Source organism: Lepidochelys kempii, chromosome 6 (genome assembly GCF_965140285.1).
Source record: "Lepidochelys kempii isolate rLepKem1 chromosome 6, rLepKem1.hap1, whole genome shotgun sequence".
NCBI lineage: Eukaryota > Metazoa > Chordata > Testudines > Cheloniidae > Lepidochelys > Lepidochelys kempii.
Window position 1 is genome coordinate 28880634 of NC_136385.1, and position 17801 is coordinate 28898434.

Genomic DNA, 17801 nt, shown 5'->3' on the forward strand with positions numbered 1-17801 from the left:
CAGTGATTCAGGCATACACAACTTGAAATTTGCGTTCTCAGAATGCTAAATTCTCAATCTCTGAAAATCGGAACCCTTTAAGATGTCTCAGGTTGAGCACCCAAAAATTGAGGCATCTAATCACTAGTTACTTTTGAACATCTTGTTTGAGCTATAGAATTCACATAAGATGGAACACGGGACTGAAAGCAAACAACATGCTGGGTCTTTAAAGACGCAGTCATCTGTTTGTTTAAACACTGCAAATTCTAATGTTAGATGTCTTTAGTTCATTAGAGTGCAAAACTGCACTGTCCCAGGAGCAGACCAGATTTCAGAGTAGCAGTTGTGTTGGTCTGTGTCCGCAAAAAGGAAAGGAGTACTCCTTTTCTCGGAGCAGTCCGGACAGTGAATTTTAACATTCACAATTTTTCCCTTGCTTCCATCTTGCTCAGAGGAGGTTAAGTTATTTCACTCTTATGTGGAGCACCTTTGTTCCTCTGGACAGTGAGGGGTGGGCAAGGAAGAGCAGGCCTCTTCCCACTGTCTAGACCTGACCATTCTCTCCCCACCCACAGTTCAGAGCAGATGATTCGCCCCTGCACTCATCTCCATGACTGAAGTTAAAAGCTGAGCTGGGCCAAGCAGGGAGGAACCTTCTTGCTCTGTTTGGCCAAGTGAGGGCTGTGACAGTCCAGCTTATGGAAATGACTGTTGCTTATACCATAGATTTATTTGTCTATATTTGGGGTTTTGAAAAACTGCAACAGATTCATCCTACTTGAACTATTTATGGTACTTTCTGCCTATGTAATGTCATTGAAATAATTTGAGAAATATTTATGGTTCTTACTGTGGGACAAATTGATTAGCTTTGCTGTAGGTCTCAGTAAGTTCTACCTGTTGTGACATTAACTATTCCAAAGCACAAGCTACACTGGATATTAGTTGGCTAAAGAGCGACATGCATGAGAAATTACCCAGGGGCCTGAAGAAGTTATAACAAGCAGCAAATCCACATAGGTTTCTTGACTGAACACTGTCTTCCCCAAGAGAAGTGTTCAATATATAATGATTGTGACACAAACATCCTACAGGCTCTTTTTATTTTTAATAATAAAATTTTATTGACACTCTAAACTTGATGATATATTAATCCAGGTAAACAAGTATTTTTAGCTTGACCACAGTAGAACATGTAAACACAATATGAGCATCAATATATGCTTTTTACTGTTCCTATAATAACCCAGCTCTCGCCTTTATTTTAAAAAAGAAGAATGTCCTGGTTTTGTTCTCAATTTCCAGTTCCATTCTGAACCATTTGTAGATACTCCTTGTAAAGTTTTTCCTGTGCTTCATAAAGTTTCTTCAGTTTCTTCATTTGTCCTTTGCTGAGTTCTTTGCCTTCTGTATCATGGGTAGGAAATCCCTGGAATATTAAGAACACTAATATCTTAGAAATTTTCGTCCAGATACTTTGTTTGACTTTGGTCAATCTGATAAATTCGTGGCTAAATTTTATCACCTCTTTCCACCAGAATCATGCATTACTGATAGAAGGGAGTATCAGCATAATTAATATAAAACATTCTAAATGAATGAACATAGCACCATAGTAGAGGGCTTGTGTAAATCAGGAGCTTTAGGCCACTATTCAAGACATATCAGCTTATTATTAAGCTCCAGATTTTAAAGCAAATGCAATAAAATATTCTAGGTCATACTGAGACTGCTCTTTTCAGCCCAGATCTTATCTCCCCATGATTTGTGCACAGAGGGTCATCCATGTGCTCATTACCACTTCTGCACGGCAGGGGCTCAGCTGCCTACATAGCACCATTCCTGCTCACCTGCAGAGGGCACTCAAGGGTTCACATTGGGGAAGGAGACTGGGGGGCAATGTATGTTGGTTTAGTGCTGGTATAGCAGCTGTTACTCAGAAAAGGTAATACAATTACCTTTCCCAGATAGCACCAGCCTTCACCCTCCAGGGAATGGACAGAGAGAACCTGTTAGCATGGTCCAATGGAGCTGTGCTGTCAGGGAGAGGAGGCACAGTGGACAGAGTCTCCATGCAAATGGTCTCGGTCTCCAACAGATCCCCTGAATCTGCCAGGTTTTGGAGTGAGAGGAGGGGGGAGACAGGGTGTGTGCGCAATCTTTGCCTCCCAACAGGAAGTTTCTGCAATTTAATCTTTAAGAAGATTTCTATCCCAAAAGTCATAGAAGTCTTGCCCAGTAGCAGGATGGCCATGTTATGGAAACCCCCTAAAAGTTATGGCTCTTACATACACCCTTACACAGGACATCAATGTGGTACAATTCAGTGAACACTTAAGAGCATGAACCTGCTCCCATCAAATTAACTGGTAATGCACTATTGACTTCAGTGAGGAAACGATCAGGCATTTTAGTCAGTTATTAAGTTCTTATTTTTCAATTGGCATAAAGAAAATTTCCCCATGTTTCTTACATTTTCATCAAACTTGGAGTATTTGTCAAGCTCTGATTTAAACATTGCATGTGGTGGAATCTTCATCTTTGCCAGTTTTGCTGCCTGCAATATAAAATATGCATTATATTACAGTTAATTAGCATCCTAACGAATTACACTGTCACTTGTCCTTTTCTGAAAAGCTGTCCCTGGGTGTACATTAATTGATGCATGGAACATCTAAATTGCAAATCAAGGAGACCCACATCACACTTTTCCATTATGTGGAGAGAAAGGAATCATCAGTGAGGGACAACTCTATATGAATCTTGAACATATCTGTCTGGGGGAATAAGTAATTAATTTAGTACTTTGTTGCAACAGTTAATCAGTTAGAATCCAATTAAGACAAAAAAACAACAACCCTGCTACAGCTCAAAATAGTCAGCTTATGTGGTGCAGAAGCCAGATGTACTTTTTGTTTAATTTGAGCTCTTGTTGTATTTTAGGTACAAACATAAAAAGTAAGCTATTTGGCAATGAGCTCATTGCAGATGTTTCCCTATGTCCAAGCAGAAATCCTATTGATTTGAATAGGGCTCCATGCAGGTCATAGCAGGATCAAGGCCCAAAATAACTAAACCATATTAAAGGAAAATTAAACTTTGGTTTTATTGAAAATGGTGGCTTCTCAAGATCATTAAAAGCAATGAAATCATAAACAATTTTAAAAAGAATGGATAAAGCTGTTTGGAGATTCATGAAAAGGAAACATCCTATTTAAAGACAATTTTCCCTGTAGATCATACTTTGAAGGTTTATTTTCCTGTATTGCATTACTAGTGCAATTTGCATGGAAATAGGATCTTTGCTCTTCAAGAGAGCATCTGGCTTCTGGTGCTTATTCCTCACCTGGAGTCTTAAACCTTTGTGCTAATCACAATTAGATGCTATGGAGATGAATGTGTCTTCACAGAAAATTAGACTCAGGTGAAGCATAAGTAGCAGGAACAGATGGACTCTTAAGGAAAAAGATGCTGTTTTCATGCATATCTATACAATAATAAAGAGAGGGAAGAAAATATAATTGACACAGACAGAAGCCTCTCTAAGTTAAATGTTCCTGAATTGCCAGAGCTCTAAAACTGTTGTGCATGCTGTATCCTACTCACAGCTATTCACTAAAAAATGTGCTACAAGGTATTTTAAGAAGCACGTACCATCTCTGATGGCCACATCAAAACAAAACAAAAAAAAACTTACCACAAAATCTGAACAAAGACCTGAACATTTAAGTGACCTAACTTGTAGGCACAAATAATTGTGAACAAAAAACTGCCCACCCCATTAATTTTCACTCACCAAAAACAAAAACAACACAATTTAAAAATGGAGGGCCAGCTGAGGCTGGACTGAAAATTCAGCCCACAGTGTATTTTTGCCTGAATAAGAATATAGCCATTAACGCACATCTTCAAAAACATAATGCCCATTTTAATGTATGTTAAAAAGATATTTGAATATTTACCTCCTGTTCTTGTTTTTTCCTATATGCTTCTTCTTTCTTTCTTTTTTTCTCCTCTTCAATCTATAAAAAGTCAAATTGAAAAACAGCATTACTTAATCAAAATTAAACCATTGCAGTAGGTTATTTCTTACTAATGTCAGCTAAGTAGCTCTATGTTTTAGATATCTGATTATAGACAAAACTGGTAATGACACCTATAATTATTGTTGCTCAATGCGTCTATTATAAGACCCTGTTTTCAGTCGCTTATACCTTTGCCAAACCAACTCTTCACACTGAAATTTTCCCTGCCTGGTGTCTGCCTCAGCCGGAATATTTTTGGGAAGTTTCAACAGAAGTGTTTCAGCCATTACTCAGAAAGAGATTAGGGATCAATGCATTATTAGGCCCACATTAAAAAATCCTTACAATTGTAATTGAGACGCTCTAGTGCACCATGGTCCTCCATGCTTTGAAAAAAGGGTTTGAAATTTGGGAGGAAGGTCATCTTTGTAACAGGATGAGCCTTTTGCTATTCCTATGGGAAAAAGCTGTCCAAATTTGGCCAAGTTATGAATCTCTGGAAAGTCTCAGTTTACACATGCTCAGACTTGTTAGAGTCTGACAGCTAAATTCTCCAAAGATTCTTTCAGTACTGAGCATACTTCAGCAGGGGAGATGTATAGTCTAGCCAGGGAGCCCAGGCCACAGAAAAGAATGAGAGCACAAGGACCTGAACTGCAACTCCCATGCAGCACTATGACATTTCCTAATCAATATATTAATGTTTTTGGCTAAAAACTTTCCGTTTCTGATTTTTTGCCAAAGAGTCAAAAACTTTCCATGGAAAAAACACAACAAAATTTTCCAAACTAGCTCTAGTCAGTATGACTCCAAATGATGGAATTGCCATTTTTTCACTTTATTTTAAAACAGAGAATGTATACACAAAAAATTACATTAAAAGACTATTAAGGTTACAAAGTCAAACACTCAAAAGTCAGGAAATCCTAGAATTAAGATTCCTGTGCAGCATTAATTCAGTCACCTTGGGGGTGTGCATTATGATTCAGTCTTTAATTACATGATCACATGCTATTTTTTCCACAGGAATCCTGCCTCATTCAGTGCTACATTAATGAAGACTTAGCAATTTCATTCTGTTTTTATCAGCAGATGTCAAATCAGTACTGCTAACTGTATGGAAATATTTACCTTTGTTTTGTATTGACAAATAAATAAGAATACTTTACTCATAGGCATTACTCTACCAGGGAGACAAAAGAATAAATACGTCATACCCAGCACATCATAATTGTATAAAGCCTTTTGAAACTTGATATTTAAATCCCCCATAGCATACTTTCAAGCAATTATCTCAAATTCCTTTTCTCCAGTGCCACTTGAGTTCTGCTATCAATTTGGGTGTGCTATTTTCCATTTTGTTTGTGTTAAAATTGCCATTTCTCTCACAAATCAGCAAGGAAATATGTAATGTCAATAAGAATGTGTGTTTTACTTTACATGTGCAAAATAATATAATACACAAACTAGTTTAACATGAAAGAATTAAAATAATTTAAAACCTTTTTCTTTTCTTCTCTTTCTTTCAGTAAGGTCTCCCTGTCCACCAACTTGACCACAGTTGGGAGTCCTGGAGAAACAACAAAGAAAAATAAACACATAGCAGTTCCAACACTTATACGTCTGGTACCACAAACGTTTCTTGAAACACATCCTGCAATAGTCTTTTCAAATTGTATTACTAAGTTAAATGCAAATGCCACCAAAATGACCATTTAGAAATGACTGAGGAGCTAAGCACCATACAAGGAGATGCAAACGTACATTTTATCTGAATGCTTTTGAAAGTTTAAAAACTAAATCTGTTAAAGCTCTGTGCATTCAGTAAGATTGACAAGGATTCCTGATTATTCTTGATCATATTGACATTTTTCAATATCTTAAGAAAAGAATTCACCAAATTTTAGCAATAGCTACAATTTACAATACAGGCAGACAGTTTGTTACCTTCATGATCTTCAAATCGAACTCCAAGCTCAGGAAGAATGTCATCTCTAAGAGCATCACTCAACTGCAGTACTTCAGTTACTACAAGGCACAGAAAAATTAGAAGTTCTGATATTAGTTTAAAATGAAAATGTAGTTCTCTTCCACGCTGCAAGTAATTTAATGCAAGTAAAATATTACTACAGTTAGACCAGTTTCTTTTATTTCTTTACTAGTTTGTTTATTTAAGTGATAGATATAAGTAAGGTTACAAGTTCCTTCTTCCTCTGGCTCAGTGTAATCTCTTGACCCTGTGAGACAGAGAAGCATGTTTCTGCTAGATAGACCTGGAATTTGTCAAGATGCTGCTACTACTCCAAAAAACAACAAGATACCTCAGCTCTGTGATGTAACTGCTCAGAGGCTCAAGAGTCTCGCAGTTGCTGTTAAACAGACCTCCAGTCATGTGGCATTACAATGCATGATTTCTAGCCCTAAATAGAATTCCTCATCTCAGCATTTAAAGAAAAGACATTTTGTGAAGTTAGCCTTTTGTACCTTGTGAATTTGTATATTAAAAGTACTTTAGCACCCTACTAATGACTTCTTCACCATTCCATACAACAATGAAAAATAGCAACTTTTGGTGTCCAAATAGTTCCTCTAAGAACGAGCCTAGGAATTGCCATACTATAGATCTGAGGTCCATCTAGTCCAGTATACGGTCTCAAACAGTGGCCAAAACCAGATGTTTCAGAGAAATATGTAAGAACCTCACGGTAGTCAGATGTGAAAAAATCTGCCCTCTCACATTAGGTCTCATCCAGGTCTCTAATAGTTAGACTGACTTAAGCTCTGAAGCATGAAGTTTAATATCCTTTCCAAAATGATGATGTTGTAATGACTTTAGATCTTCTGGATATCCATATAATTGCCCAGTCCCTTTTTAAATCTTGCTAAACTGTTGGCCTCTATGACTTCTTGTGGCAACGAGTTCTACAGTCTAATTATTCATTGTGTAAAAAATATAATCATTTTATTAGTTTTGAATTTGCCATCTTTTAATTGCATTGAATGTCTCCTTACTCTTGAGTTCAGAACTCAAGAGACTTCCTCTGTACCTTTCAGTACTGTATATATTTTGATCATGTCCCCTCATTTCCTTTCTCATTAAAATTATCAAAACCATTTCTTCCTTCACTTGATTAACTATTTAAACAATTTTGTAAAAGTGGAGCTATAATTTGAATATTTTATACACAAAAAGCTATACTCACTATTTTTTGCCAGCTACATCTAGTTATCTTCCAGGATGTCACTAATAAGTATAATTTAAAAAATCACTGCAAGTTATGTAAAAAAACTGGTTGTCATGACCGTAAGTCTCTTTCACAGACGGCTAACTCAACTACACATGGTGAAACTGAGGATATATTTTGCCTAAATGTTTACTACCATTATTATTTGTAATGCAGCAAAGCCCCAATCAAGGATCGGGGCTCTGTTTTACTAGGTGCAGCATACATGCAATAAAACGACAGCCCCAACCCCAAAGAGTTTACATTATACATTAATGATGTGATGCAACAGATGGATGAATGAAATATACAGGTGAGCAAGGAAGGATGGGTTAATAGTAATATACGTTCTAAAGACTTGAAGCACATCACCTATGTAGCTATCAGTTGATCATGTCAGTCAGGGGAAATAATTTAACATGCTTTAGTTTTAATTAAAGAGATTTTTAATCAAGAAATCTTAATTGCTGGAGCTTGAAATAACATTTTTGTTCAAATATATTTTGAATCTCCAGTCCCGCCTAATCAAACATATATTAAGGCTCTGCTAATGTCCACTTCCAAGTGCCTTAGTCAAATCCTCTAAACCCTGCTGAAGAATCTAGAAATGAAGGGGGAAGAGAAATTTCAAAGACAGGCAGCTTAATGTTTAATATTGAATCACTAATTCAGATAAATATTTAGCAAATCTTTATAGACATTTAGTTTCTAGCACAACATTTTGGAGGTTAAATTAAAAGCATGTTTTTTCTGGCAGGACTGCCTGAGTTTTAGTTTTGGCTCGCAAAACAGGAAAGTGCAAACACTACTGAAAGAAACCAGAGCTGACCAGAACGAATGCAACTACACAGAGCTTTATTTTAGCTTTTTATATATTAAAAATCTCTAGATATTTAAGTGCCTTTTTCCATTATTACTGTTTCCTCTCTACTCTCTCTTTCAGGCTGATTGCTAAATGAATGAAAACATGGCCTTATTTCATGGTAGCATTTCTTAGTAGCTCTATTTCCCATACTGAATTGCGGTTTCAGAATTTCTCACAGCAGTGTTCCCTAAAGCAGCATTTCCTAACCTAGTCTAAGATGGTGTGGGGCAGAGTGGAGTGGACAAGAAAGGGTTCAAGGCAGCAGAACCACCCTGCCTGGAGCCACTTGACTGCTCTTTGTGAGTTTATTGCTGTGATTAATGCTCTAGGAAAATACTTGAGCCTCTCTGCTCCTGTGATGTGTGGTCCCCTAATAAAAATAGCCACAGGAGTAGGTTGTGTATAGTACTGTAGATATAGGAAGCGGTCTGTCACACTAAGCATTGTGTTTGTCTTCGCTCTCATAACATAGCTCTGCTGCAAAAGCAGGTGTCCCAGCAACAGAAAGCTATCAAAAGATGCCTCATGCCCCAATTAGTTTGTAGCCTGCTGATGAGTGGCAGAATGAGTTGGAAGGGAAAAATACACTAAAACTTCCCCCAAGGAAAAAAAAAGTAAAAGTGAATAAAATTGGAAGAAGTAAAGAAAAGGACATCACAAGAAAGAAGGGGATGAGGGGAAGAGAGAGATGAGGAAAAGAGAAAGTAGACAGAAATTAGAAGGGACACAGCAAGGAAGCTGAAGCTAAACAAATTCAGAGTAGGAATAAGGTGCACATTTTTTAACAGTGAGGATAATTGACCGTTAGAACAATGTATCTAGAGATTTGATAGCTTCTCCATCATTTGAAGTCTTTAAATCAAGACTGGTTATCTTTTTTAAAGGTAAACAATGGCTCAAACAGAAGGTATGGGCTTGATGCAGAAACTACTGGGTGGACTCCTATCCTGTGTTATGCAGAAGGTCAGACTAAATGATCAGAATGGTCCTTTTTGGCCTTAAATCCTGTGAACTCTGCCAAGACATGGCATGAGAGTATGTAGGGAAGTGCCAATCCACCTACCTGTTGCCTGAGGTTTTCTAACAGGTGAAATCAGGAACCACTGCCCTACTGAATCACATCTATCCCACCTACACACAACAGGACAGTGGAGAAGCTATTTTCCGGTATCCTTCCAATATCACACATTTTCAAAGCTGTGCTAATAAAGGCACGGGCCATTTCTATGGAAAATCTTTCCCAAAGTGCTTTTCTGTTCATTATCCATTTCACTCTAGCCTTCTCCAAGTCAGTCACTTGCAGAAGCACGGACTGATTTTAGGAGAATGTGACTTAGCTGAATTGGAAATTGGCTAGGACAGCACGGCTAAAATCTCTTTTCTTGCAGAAGTGCCATTGGATGTTAATGATCACAAGCAATCAGGGTCTCAGATTTATTATTCATGCAAAAATAGAAGTAAAGAGAGGAAAAAACTACATGTATTTACTCAGAAATAAAAGAAAGTGATGAAAAGAGGAAATACATTGGTTACTTGAGAACAAACAGAAGTGGTTCACACACCAAGAGCAAATACAAACATTAGAGCTTCTGGATGTATTTATGTTGCTGTCAGTCCAAATTTAGTATCCTTGTTTGATTCACAGTAAGTATTTTTTCCTAGAGGAGGCTGATGGTGACAAGATTACTTGGGTCAACTTATATCATGAGTTTTTAATAAGTAGGTTCTTCCCCCCCCAAGTAAATTGTTCTTGCACCCATGTTTCAGTAGGTTCAATATACTAAACAACACTTCCAAGTAGTTCTTGGTGGATATGTTGTATAAGAAACACTAACATTTGATGATAATTCTCAATACCTTGCACATACCAGGGAAAGTCTTCAGCATCAATTATGAGGCTTAGATACGGGAATCAAAGTATGTAATTGGGATAATGTAAGCTATTATTTTAGAGGGTCTATTTTCTTCAGTTATTCACTGGCACATATAAGTGCAGATACACACCTCCTCACTGTCTAAACTACTAAAATCAGAGTCCTTGCCTTTGCTTGGTGTTATGAACTTGTGTCTCATCTGTTCTTTGCTTGAGGAGCTGGAATCAACCCTGGCCTTTGTGTGTATATGAAAATGTTCCATTTTAAGAAGAACTGTTTGCTTTAGTCTGCAGTCTATCTCCAGTGAATTATTTGTTTTTCTGTATCCTGGCTAGGTGGGCACAGCCGGCCAAATTCATCCTTGGTGTAAGTCTAACAAAGTCAACGAGTGAAACCACAGATGAGTTTAGCCCATTATCTGTTAATACTAGAAGGTGTTGACAATATCTCGTGCATGGAATTAATATGATAGATCTACTGAATGTATAACAAAAGCAGTATCTGCTTGAGTTATAAATATTTACCAGTCTGAACCTATGAATAATTAAATATAAGAAGCAGGAGAAATTCTTCAGGGTAGAGGAGAATGAGGAATTTATACATGAGAAATTCTTAATTTATAAGAGAAGGTTATCAACTGGTGCCTATAGAAGTGTCAGCATAATGGCTTCATGCACTGCCTTAGGGCTGAACTGTGCCAATTCTCTATGTTAGCACCATCCCAGCAAGAGGCTTTAACTGACAGTGGGGAACTTGTTTTTGGATCTCAGTTGCACCAACTGTAAGTTGTCACTCTCACCAAAGATTGATGTTGTCCACAGAAGGGAATGGATAGGAAAACCAGATTTGGTGCGGTCTCAGTGACACTGTCCAGGTGCACATTGTTGATTAGGAGTGAACCAGCTGCCAGGCAACAGTCCTGTGGATGCTCCTAGCCCATTCTTCACATCCGCTGTGAACTTCAAGGTAGTGGGTTTCAGAAGCCAAAAAGAGCTGGGGGCAGGAACTAGTAAAATCAATTGTTTGTTTGTTTTTTTGTGGGGGGGGAGGGTAGGGGGGAGAAAGAGCATTAATTCATAAGTCACCCTGAAAGATTAAATGAGCAATATACATTATAGCCAACAGTGAAGACAGAGGATGCACAGTAAAAAAGATGGAGGCGTAGTTCTACTTTTAGTCTATCTGATATATTAGGAAAATATGAGTAGGTTCTCCCAACTCTGTTCTGGCTGTAGAATAGGGAGAGACCCACCATCTAATAAAACACTGCGACAGATTCCTTAATACCAAGATTTCAGTAATGGAAGACTTTACAGTAAGGTAATAGACTTAGCTGGGATCCAAGAAATAAGAATGAAGTTAGAAATATAGAGGACAAGCAAAAAAGGAGTCAATGGTGTTTGAAAACATTTGAATAGATGTTTAGCTTTAACAGAATTATTCTCTCGCATTAAGAACGCCTGTGACAGATCAGAAAATCTGCTATAATGTGTATGCTTTAAGAGGCAGAGATACAGGAACTTTGCAGTTGCCCAAGTACTGAAACAAAACCTAAAGGCACATGATGTGAAGTTACTTGACACAATGGGATGAGTTAAAAACTCACCACTTTTCCTGGATATTATTAAAAGCATTTTATTTAGAGTCATTTCTGCCCACTGTACACCTAGCAAACACCATTGGTATTTTTCTTTCCCCCATTTATCATCATCAATAGAAACATTCACAGTTAATCAAGACTCTACTAAAAATGAATAATGCAGGTTTCCGATTCAGATGTCTGCCAGTCTTGTAAATGGATAAAGACTTTTTTTCACATGATGTTTGAATGTCCTACAATTAGGGCATTCTGGTTGAAGACAGAGTTTATTCAATAATGTTTGAATACACACTTTGGTTATAGCTCCCTCTGGTCCTCTGACAAGATTCCCAGATCACAGGTGCCTGAGTTGTGGAATGCTTTGTGGATTGCCTTATTGGCAAAAAAGTTGCATTTATTTTTATAGTTAGTTTTATAAAAGACTCATACCTATTAACATAAGAGTCTGGGTGCATTTACAAAATTAAAACACTATTATTCATATTTAACATTATCCTGCCAGCAATTAGCTATAAAAAAAAGAAGAAATCCCCTTAATTTACAACAACCCTAATTAAAAAGAAAGTATAAACTCAGAGGCAATATTCCCAACCACTAATCAAAACCATTTTAAAAGTTCAATTTCAGGTAGAAGCCCTATAAAATTAACAAATCTGAGTTCTGTTGGATCAACAGGGTAAATGAGTTCCAGAGCTGGGTTTCTTCTCCTGAAAATATACTACCATCAGCCCCTAGATATTCAAACCTCAACTATTAGAGTGTGAATCAGCTGATCTCAACTGCTGAGGTTTTTTTGCATAAAGAAAAAATAAATTTTATGTATGTTTCAAATAGTAAAAGGCACTCACTCATCTTGTGAGCTGAAGAACTTTAAAAAAAAAAATCAAAATTAAAATACATAAAATTTGAAACCAGTAAGACTATTTTGTAAGATCAACTACGCCAAAATAAGTTTGTTGATTATATCTGAATGATCACATCATTGGAAGCATTTTTGTGTTTGTAAGATATTTATTCTGTTTGTTCTGGCTAGTACGTTTCAATATGGTAACAGAATTAGAATTGCTTGCTAGCTATTATCAATCTACTCAATCAAAGGCTTTTTATTTTAAAAAAAAATCAATATTTCCTATTTTGACTCTCTCTCAGTCATGACATTAGTTTAAAAAAAAAAACAGTATCAAATATACGTTGAAGATGCATAAAAACCCAAGGGGAATAGTAGGCAGAACAACAAGAAATCCAGTAGGAGCTCATCAACAAGCAAAAGCAAAAAGAGATTAATAGAACACCATTTGTTACACAATACAGTTCTGTTGCCAAATCACGAAGCAGCATTAAAGCTTCCAAGGAGAAGAAAAAAGTCCACAACAACCTTCAGCAAACTCCCCTATGAATACTCCAAAGAGATCACAAAATACTATCTGGGGTTTTGTGATCAGACTATGCTATCAAACCACGAAGAAACAACTCAGCCTGTTTGTACTCAAAGTGGTTGAAGGTTCCAATAAAAGGAATAATTACAATTTACAATTTTTAAAATGTGCACGCCCTTCAGGACAGGAACTACATCTTCTTTTATGTTTGCAATCAATTAGCACACTGTGGGCACTACAGGAAACAGAACATTCATACTCCTCGTGTTCCCTCTCCCAATGATAGGAAATTCTGAATACTTTAACAGGTTAACATGAACATATCTAGAAGCATCAGAAAAGATAATCATAATTAAAAGGACACCTGGCAAAGATTTAAACCAACTCTGGTTTACTTTTGTATACACAGAGAAATGTGTATAGGTACAGATAAATATGCCATTTTTATTCTCAAAGCAGAGATGCTATTTATGTAAATCAGATAATCAAAAAACTACATTTAATTTTTTCTCCCCCCCTCTTAAAATCAGTTACAATAATGTTTGAAAAAAGTTAACCCTTACCTTTCTTTTCTCTGGCAATTTGTCGCACTCCTTCTCTGAAATCAGACAATACTTGTAGGTATGGCATCACTGTAGACTCAAGCTGTCGAACAAAACATTTCTATGATTAGTTAATAATTTAGATTCAAACCATTCAAAAACTGTTTCATATGTATGCACTTATGGGGTCAAACTCCGCTCTGTTCTTCTCTGGAGCTAAAAGGGATATAGTATAAAGTAGAAGCTAACTCTTCACGGTAGATCCTCAACTGGCGAAAACTGACATAGTTCCACTGACTTCAACAGAGCTATGACTATTTAAATCAGTTGAGGAACTGCATTTCATGTTTAACATTCTGTATCACTGTTGTAAGACACACACACACACAATGTTCACTATGCACTTGGGCTGAAGTTTTTCCTCGAACCTTCGGTTACTAGTACAGTATTTATTTCCTTTCAGTGTCTCCAAGGAGAGAGAGATGATTTGCATCATTAGGCTCTGCTATGGCAATAAAGTAATGTTAAATAAACTCAGATAATACCAAAAAAAAAAAAAACCACCACAACACAGGAAGACTCCTGCTTGCAAGGCTAGTGAAGACCAGTGCTTTGTCTGGGGAACAGGAACTGTTGCTGTTCACACAACAGCACCGCACCTGTGTGAGACTGGAGGTGAACGGAGTTCTTGGAAATGAGTGGAAAAGGTCTTGGGGGAGCCCCAACATCTGTGTGTTAGGGCTCCTACCCAGTTAAAAGGTGGAAATGCCTACATGAAATGAGTTGATGGGCTCAGTCCAGATCGTCATGAATAAGAATCCACACTACAAAAACCACTATCACAACTGCTGGCAGTCTCAGCAGAAAGACCAAGAATGGTGCAAGCCATAGAGAATGAACAACACTCTTGTTCTCACTCTCTTTTTCTCACTGAAGTTAGCTTGTGGTACATGAGCAGGGTGGCATGGGGAACCATGCACTGCCACTACCTTTGCTGTATTCTGTTCTGTGGATACAGATGGAGGAGTTTGCTTTCCAGAGTAGCGAACCTCGCAACATCACTAAATTCACTTGAAAACCTAAGTCTTCTAGAATCTGGGTTTTTCAGATTGCAAGGTGACAAGAATGGATTTTGAATGAATTACTGAACCGCAAGGGGTTAGCATTGGATATATACTAGTCATTATTTTTAAAGTTTTCAAACAAAGACTATGCTTTTGTTGAGAGAGTGCCTGTTTCAGTTTTTACTCATCCCCTCATGTTCAGTCATGGACAAGAAGAATGTGGGCATGAACAAAAGCCCACTGAAATCAATGGAAAGACTCCCAGTGACTTCAAGAGGCTATGGATCAGGTCCCAAATGAAGTAATTGGACATTCAACTGGATAACTTTGCTAAGAAGAAGACGACTAAGACGAAGAAAACCTTGAAGGAAAGCTGCCAAAAGATTCAAGGAAAGTAGCAAATTTAAGGAGGACACTGTCAAAAATCAAATAATTAGTAATATACTGTAATGGATGCTGGAAATGAAAGCCTATTTCTTTAAAAAACAAAACTATAGGCTTGTTCATATGTGCTTGGCTGATGACATTCATTTTTCATATTTAAAATTGCCAGAGTGTTTGTTTACAAAGGACGAGATATAAAGAATTACATGGATTTTACAAACAGATGTTAAAACCCCCTCCAAGATCAGCTCATTTTGATGCCTCCTATCCTTGGCGGTATTTAAAAGTGAAAGGCTTTGTTTGTTGTTCCGCACTAATGCCAGTCCTTCTGCAAGGCACATTTGCTTTTAGCATTGTGAGGACTGTTTAAAAAATAAATTTTTAATCTCACCTATGAAAGATTACTAACAAGGTCCTGGCTTTTCTGCTGGAATCTGAGATAATAGTGTTTGCTAATGCTGACCTAAATTAGAAATCCAATATTCATGATTTCTGATATGGAACAGCACCATTTTCTTCACACAGCCCTCTCTCCCATACAGTCTTGGAAAAGAGAAAAAGGTACAGACCTCCTAGTAAATGTTTGTTTAGTCCACTGCTATAGCACTCAGTGCTACAGCAATGGGGACCATATGAATACCTAGCTAGACAGAGACAGAGTCTGGGTGTTCATTCATTTGCCTCAACTCCAACACAGGAAGTTCTTTTTCTTGGTGAGTTAAAATGGGCGGTGTAGTTTTGTTTTGTTATTCTATACAAAGATAGGATATTCTGTGAATGTTTTCATTGCTATTCTTTACAGGAAACAGAAAATATTTTTCTAAATGTACTTCACTTAAATCTGAATGGTCTCATGTGACCATGTTTCGAAATGCTGGCATCAGATGTCGTGCTAAAGGAAAACACTTTAAAGATATAGTGCCATTTTTCAGGTTAGATTTTGCTCCAGTACAAAGACCATAATCATTGGCCTCCCCTCACTCTGGAGCATTACACTCCTATTCCCCGCCAAAGATTGCTCCTACATGACAGAACTTTATCAGCATCCCCCAGAAGGTGTGTCTTAATTGCTCTCAGCAGAAATACCTCACTGCAGTAGTACTGCTGGATGAACAGAACAAGGCTGCCTATAGACGCCAGACAAATGTTGTTCTTTTAACTATCCATTAACTAACTATTATGGGTTACAAAGCGATCAGAAAGTGAGACTGAAATCAAAATCCAACTGCCTCCCTGCTAGTTTTTGGTATGCTTCAATGAGTCCTAATCAGTGTAATTTTGTGTTTTTATTTGTATAAATAATATTAATACATGTAGTTACTTGTAATGAGACTTATTTTAGCAAGTACTATATGTAGTCAAAAAAAAAAAAAAAAAAAGGAGTACTAGTGGCACCTTAGAGACTAACCAATTTATTTGAGCATGAGCTTTCGTGAGCTACAGCTCACTTCATGCACCCGATGAAGTGAGCTGTAGCTCACGAAAGCTTATGCTCAAATAAATTGGTCAGTCTCTAAGGTGCCACAAGTACTCCTTTTCTTTTTGCGAATACAGACTAACACGGCTGCTACTCTGAAACCTGTCTATATGTAGTCAGAATAAGTTAGTAGAATGTACTCTGTTCTCCACTTACATTTATGTTTTGGCCATTTCCTCCAACAGGGAATCCAAGTGCTTCATCACTTTCTATGGCACCAAAGATCTAGTCAAGGAAAAGGAAATTAAAGACACATTCATATGATAGAAGATATCTGGAGGCTAACCGAAATCAGACATACTGGTGTTTGAAGAGGCCACAAGGCTCATCTAATCCATATTCCGGCATCCTACTAGGAGATTGCTCTTTCTTCTTAAAGCAACCTAAATAGTTGACAGTCAAATGTTGCCTTAGGTGATGTTGATTGCACAACTTCACTGTCAACTATCCATCCACCAAATGCAAATTAATGTAAAACAAAATTATAAAGAACTGTATTCCCCCCCATACATAAAATGTAACGATTTTGTTTTTAAGCAACTGGCTCTTTAGAATCCGGCAAGATCTACAGAATGACTGTACTGATCCATACATGTCTGGAAAATATTGCCGTAGCAGCTGCGTAGTGTGATGGCAGCTATTCTTTTTTAATTTAATGTAAAATCTCACTACCACTTACCTTTAACATCTGAGTGAGAAAAGAACTAATACTTTCTAGCAGCAGTCTGTTTGGCATTTGCCTGGCAGTTTTCTTAGCAGCAATATAGGAATTGCTCTGACTGACTAAAGATCGCATTTCTTCCAAGACAGTGCGAGTGTCAATGTTGTCACACAGTGCTTCATGAATGGCTGCCTTCTTGTCGTAAAAACTAAATCAGAGAAAAGCAGACAAGTTCACAATTGATATTATCATTATAACATTAATGTCAAAATTCGTGTGCTCCATCAGTACACTGGAGTGCTTCCATAAGAGGAGCAAAAGTGGGGGAGGTGGGGGGGGAGGGGGAGGATTTCCCTTTCTTTGGTCATAGTTGATATCTGAAGAAGGAAAAAAAAGATGATTAAGAGACAGGTGTTGGTGTCCATGATATAGGTGATTTTGTTAAAATATTTTACCTGCATAATAAAATATTGATTCTATACTGCTGCCAAAGTCTCAGAGAGGGTGGGTTATCTGACAGGTAATAGTGACAGGACAAACCAGACCTAGCATATCTTCAGAGCTCACTTTTCTGTATGTTTGCAGAAGCAGTACAATTCGCTTGTTCAGTCTCTTCCCTTCTTCACTGATTCATTTTAGTGCTGCTTACTCTCACTGTGTGCCAGCTGAGTGTTCTGTTACATAAATTCCTACACAATGCCACGATTTAAGGAAACTTGTTCTGAAG

General features: G+C 37.4%; 1 protein-coding gene across 2 annotated transcripts in view; it reads right to left on the bottom strand.

The window, feature by feature from the left end:
• Nucleotides 1-1085: 1085 nt before the first annotated feature.
• The window catches only part of CARS1 (cysteinyl-tRNA synthetase 1), a 49518-nt gene continuing 32802 nt past the window's right edge, over nucleotides 1086-17801 (bottom strand). For both annotated transcript variants that reach the window (XM_073347286.2, XM_073347287.2), the window contains 8 exons: nucleotides 17093-17282; nucleotides 16570-16638; nucleotides 13510-13591; nucleotides 5955-6035; nucleotides 5510-5577; nucleotides 3945-4004; nucleotides 2456-2539; nucleotides 1086-1411 (listed from right to left, as the gene is read on the bottom strand). In XM_073347286.2, coding sequence (XP_073203387.1) covers nucleotides 1277-1411; nucleotides 2456-2539; nucleotides 3945-4004; nucleotides 5510-5577; nucleotides 5955-6035; nucleotides 13510-13591; nucleotides 16570-16638; nucleotides 17093-17282 — 769 coding nt within the window. In that variant the 3' untranslated portion in view covers nucleotides 1086-1276. The remainder of the gene's footprint in view (nucleotides 1412-2455; nucleotides 2540-3944; nucleotides 4005-5509; nucleotides 5578-5954; nucleotides 6036-13509; nucleotides 13592-16569; nucleotides 16639-17092; nucleotides 17283-17801) is intronic.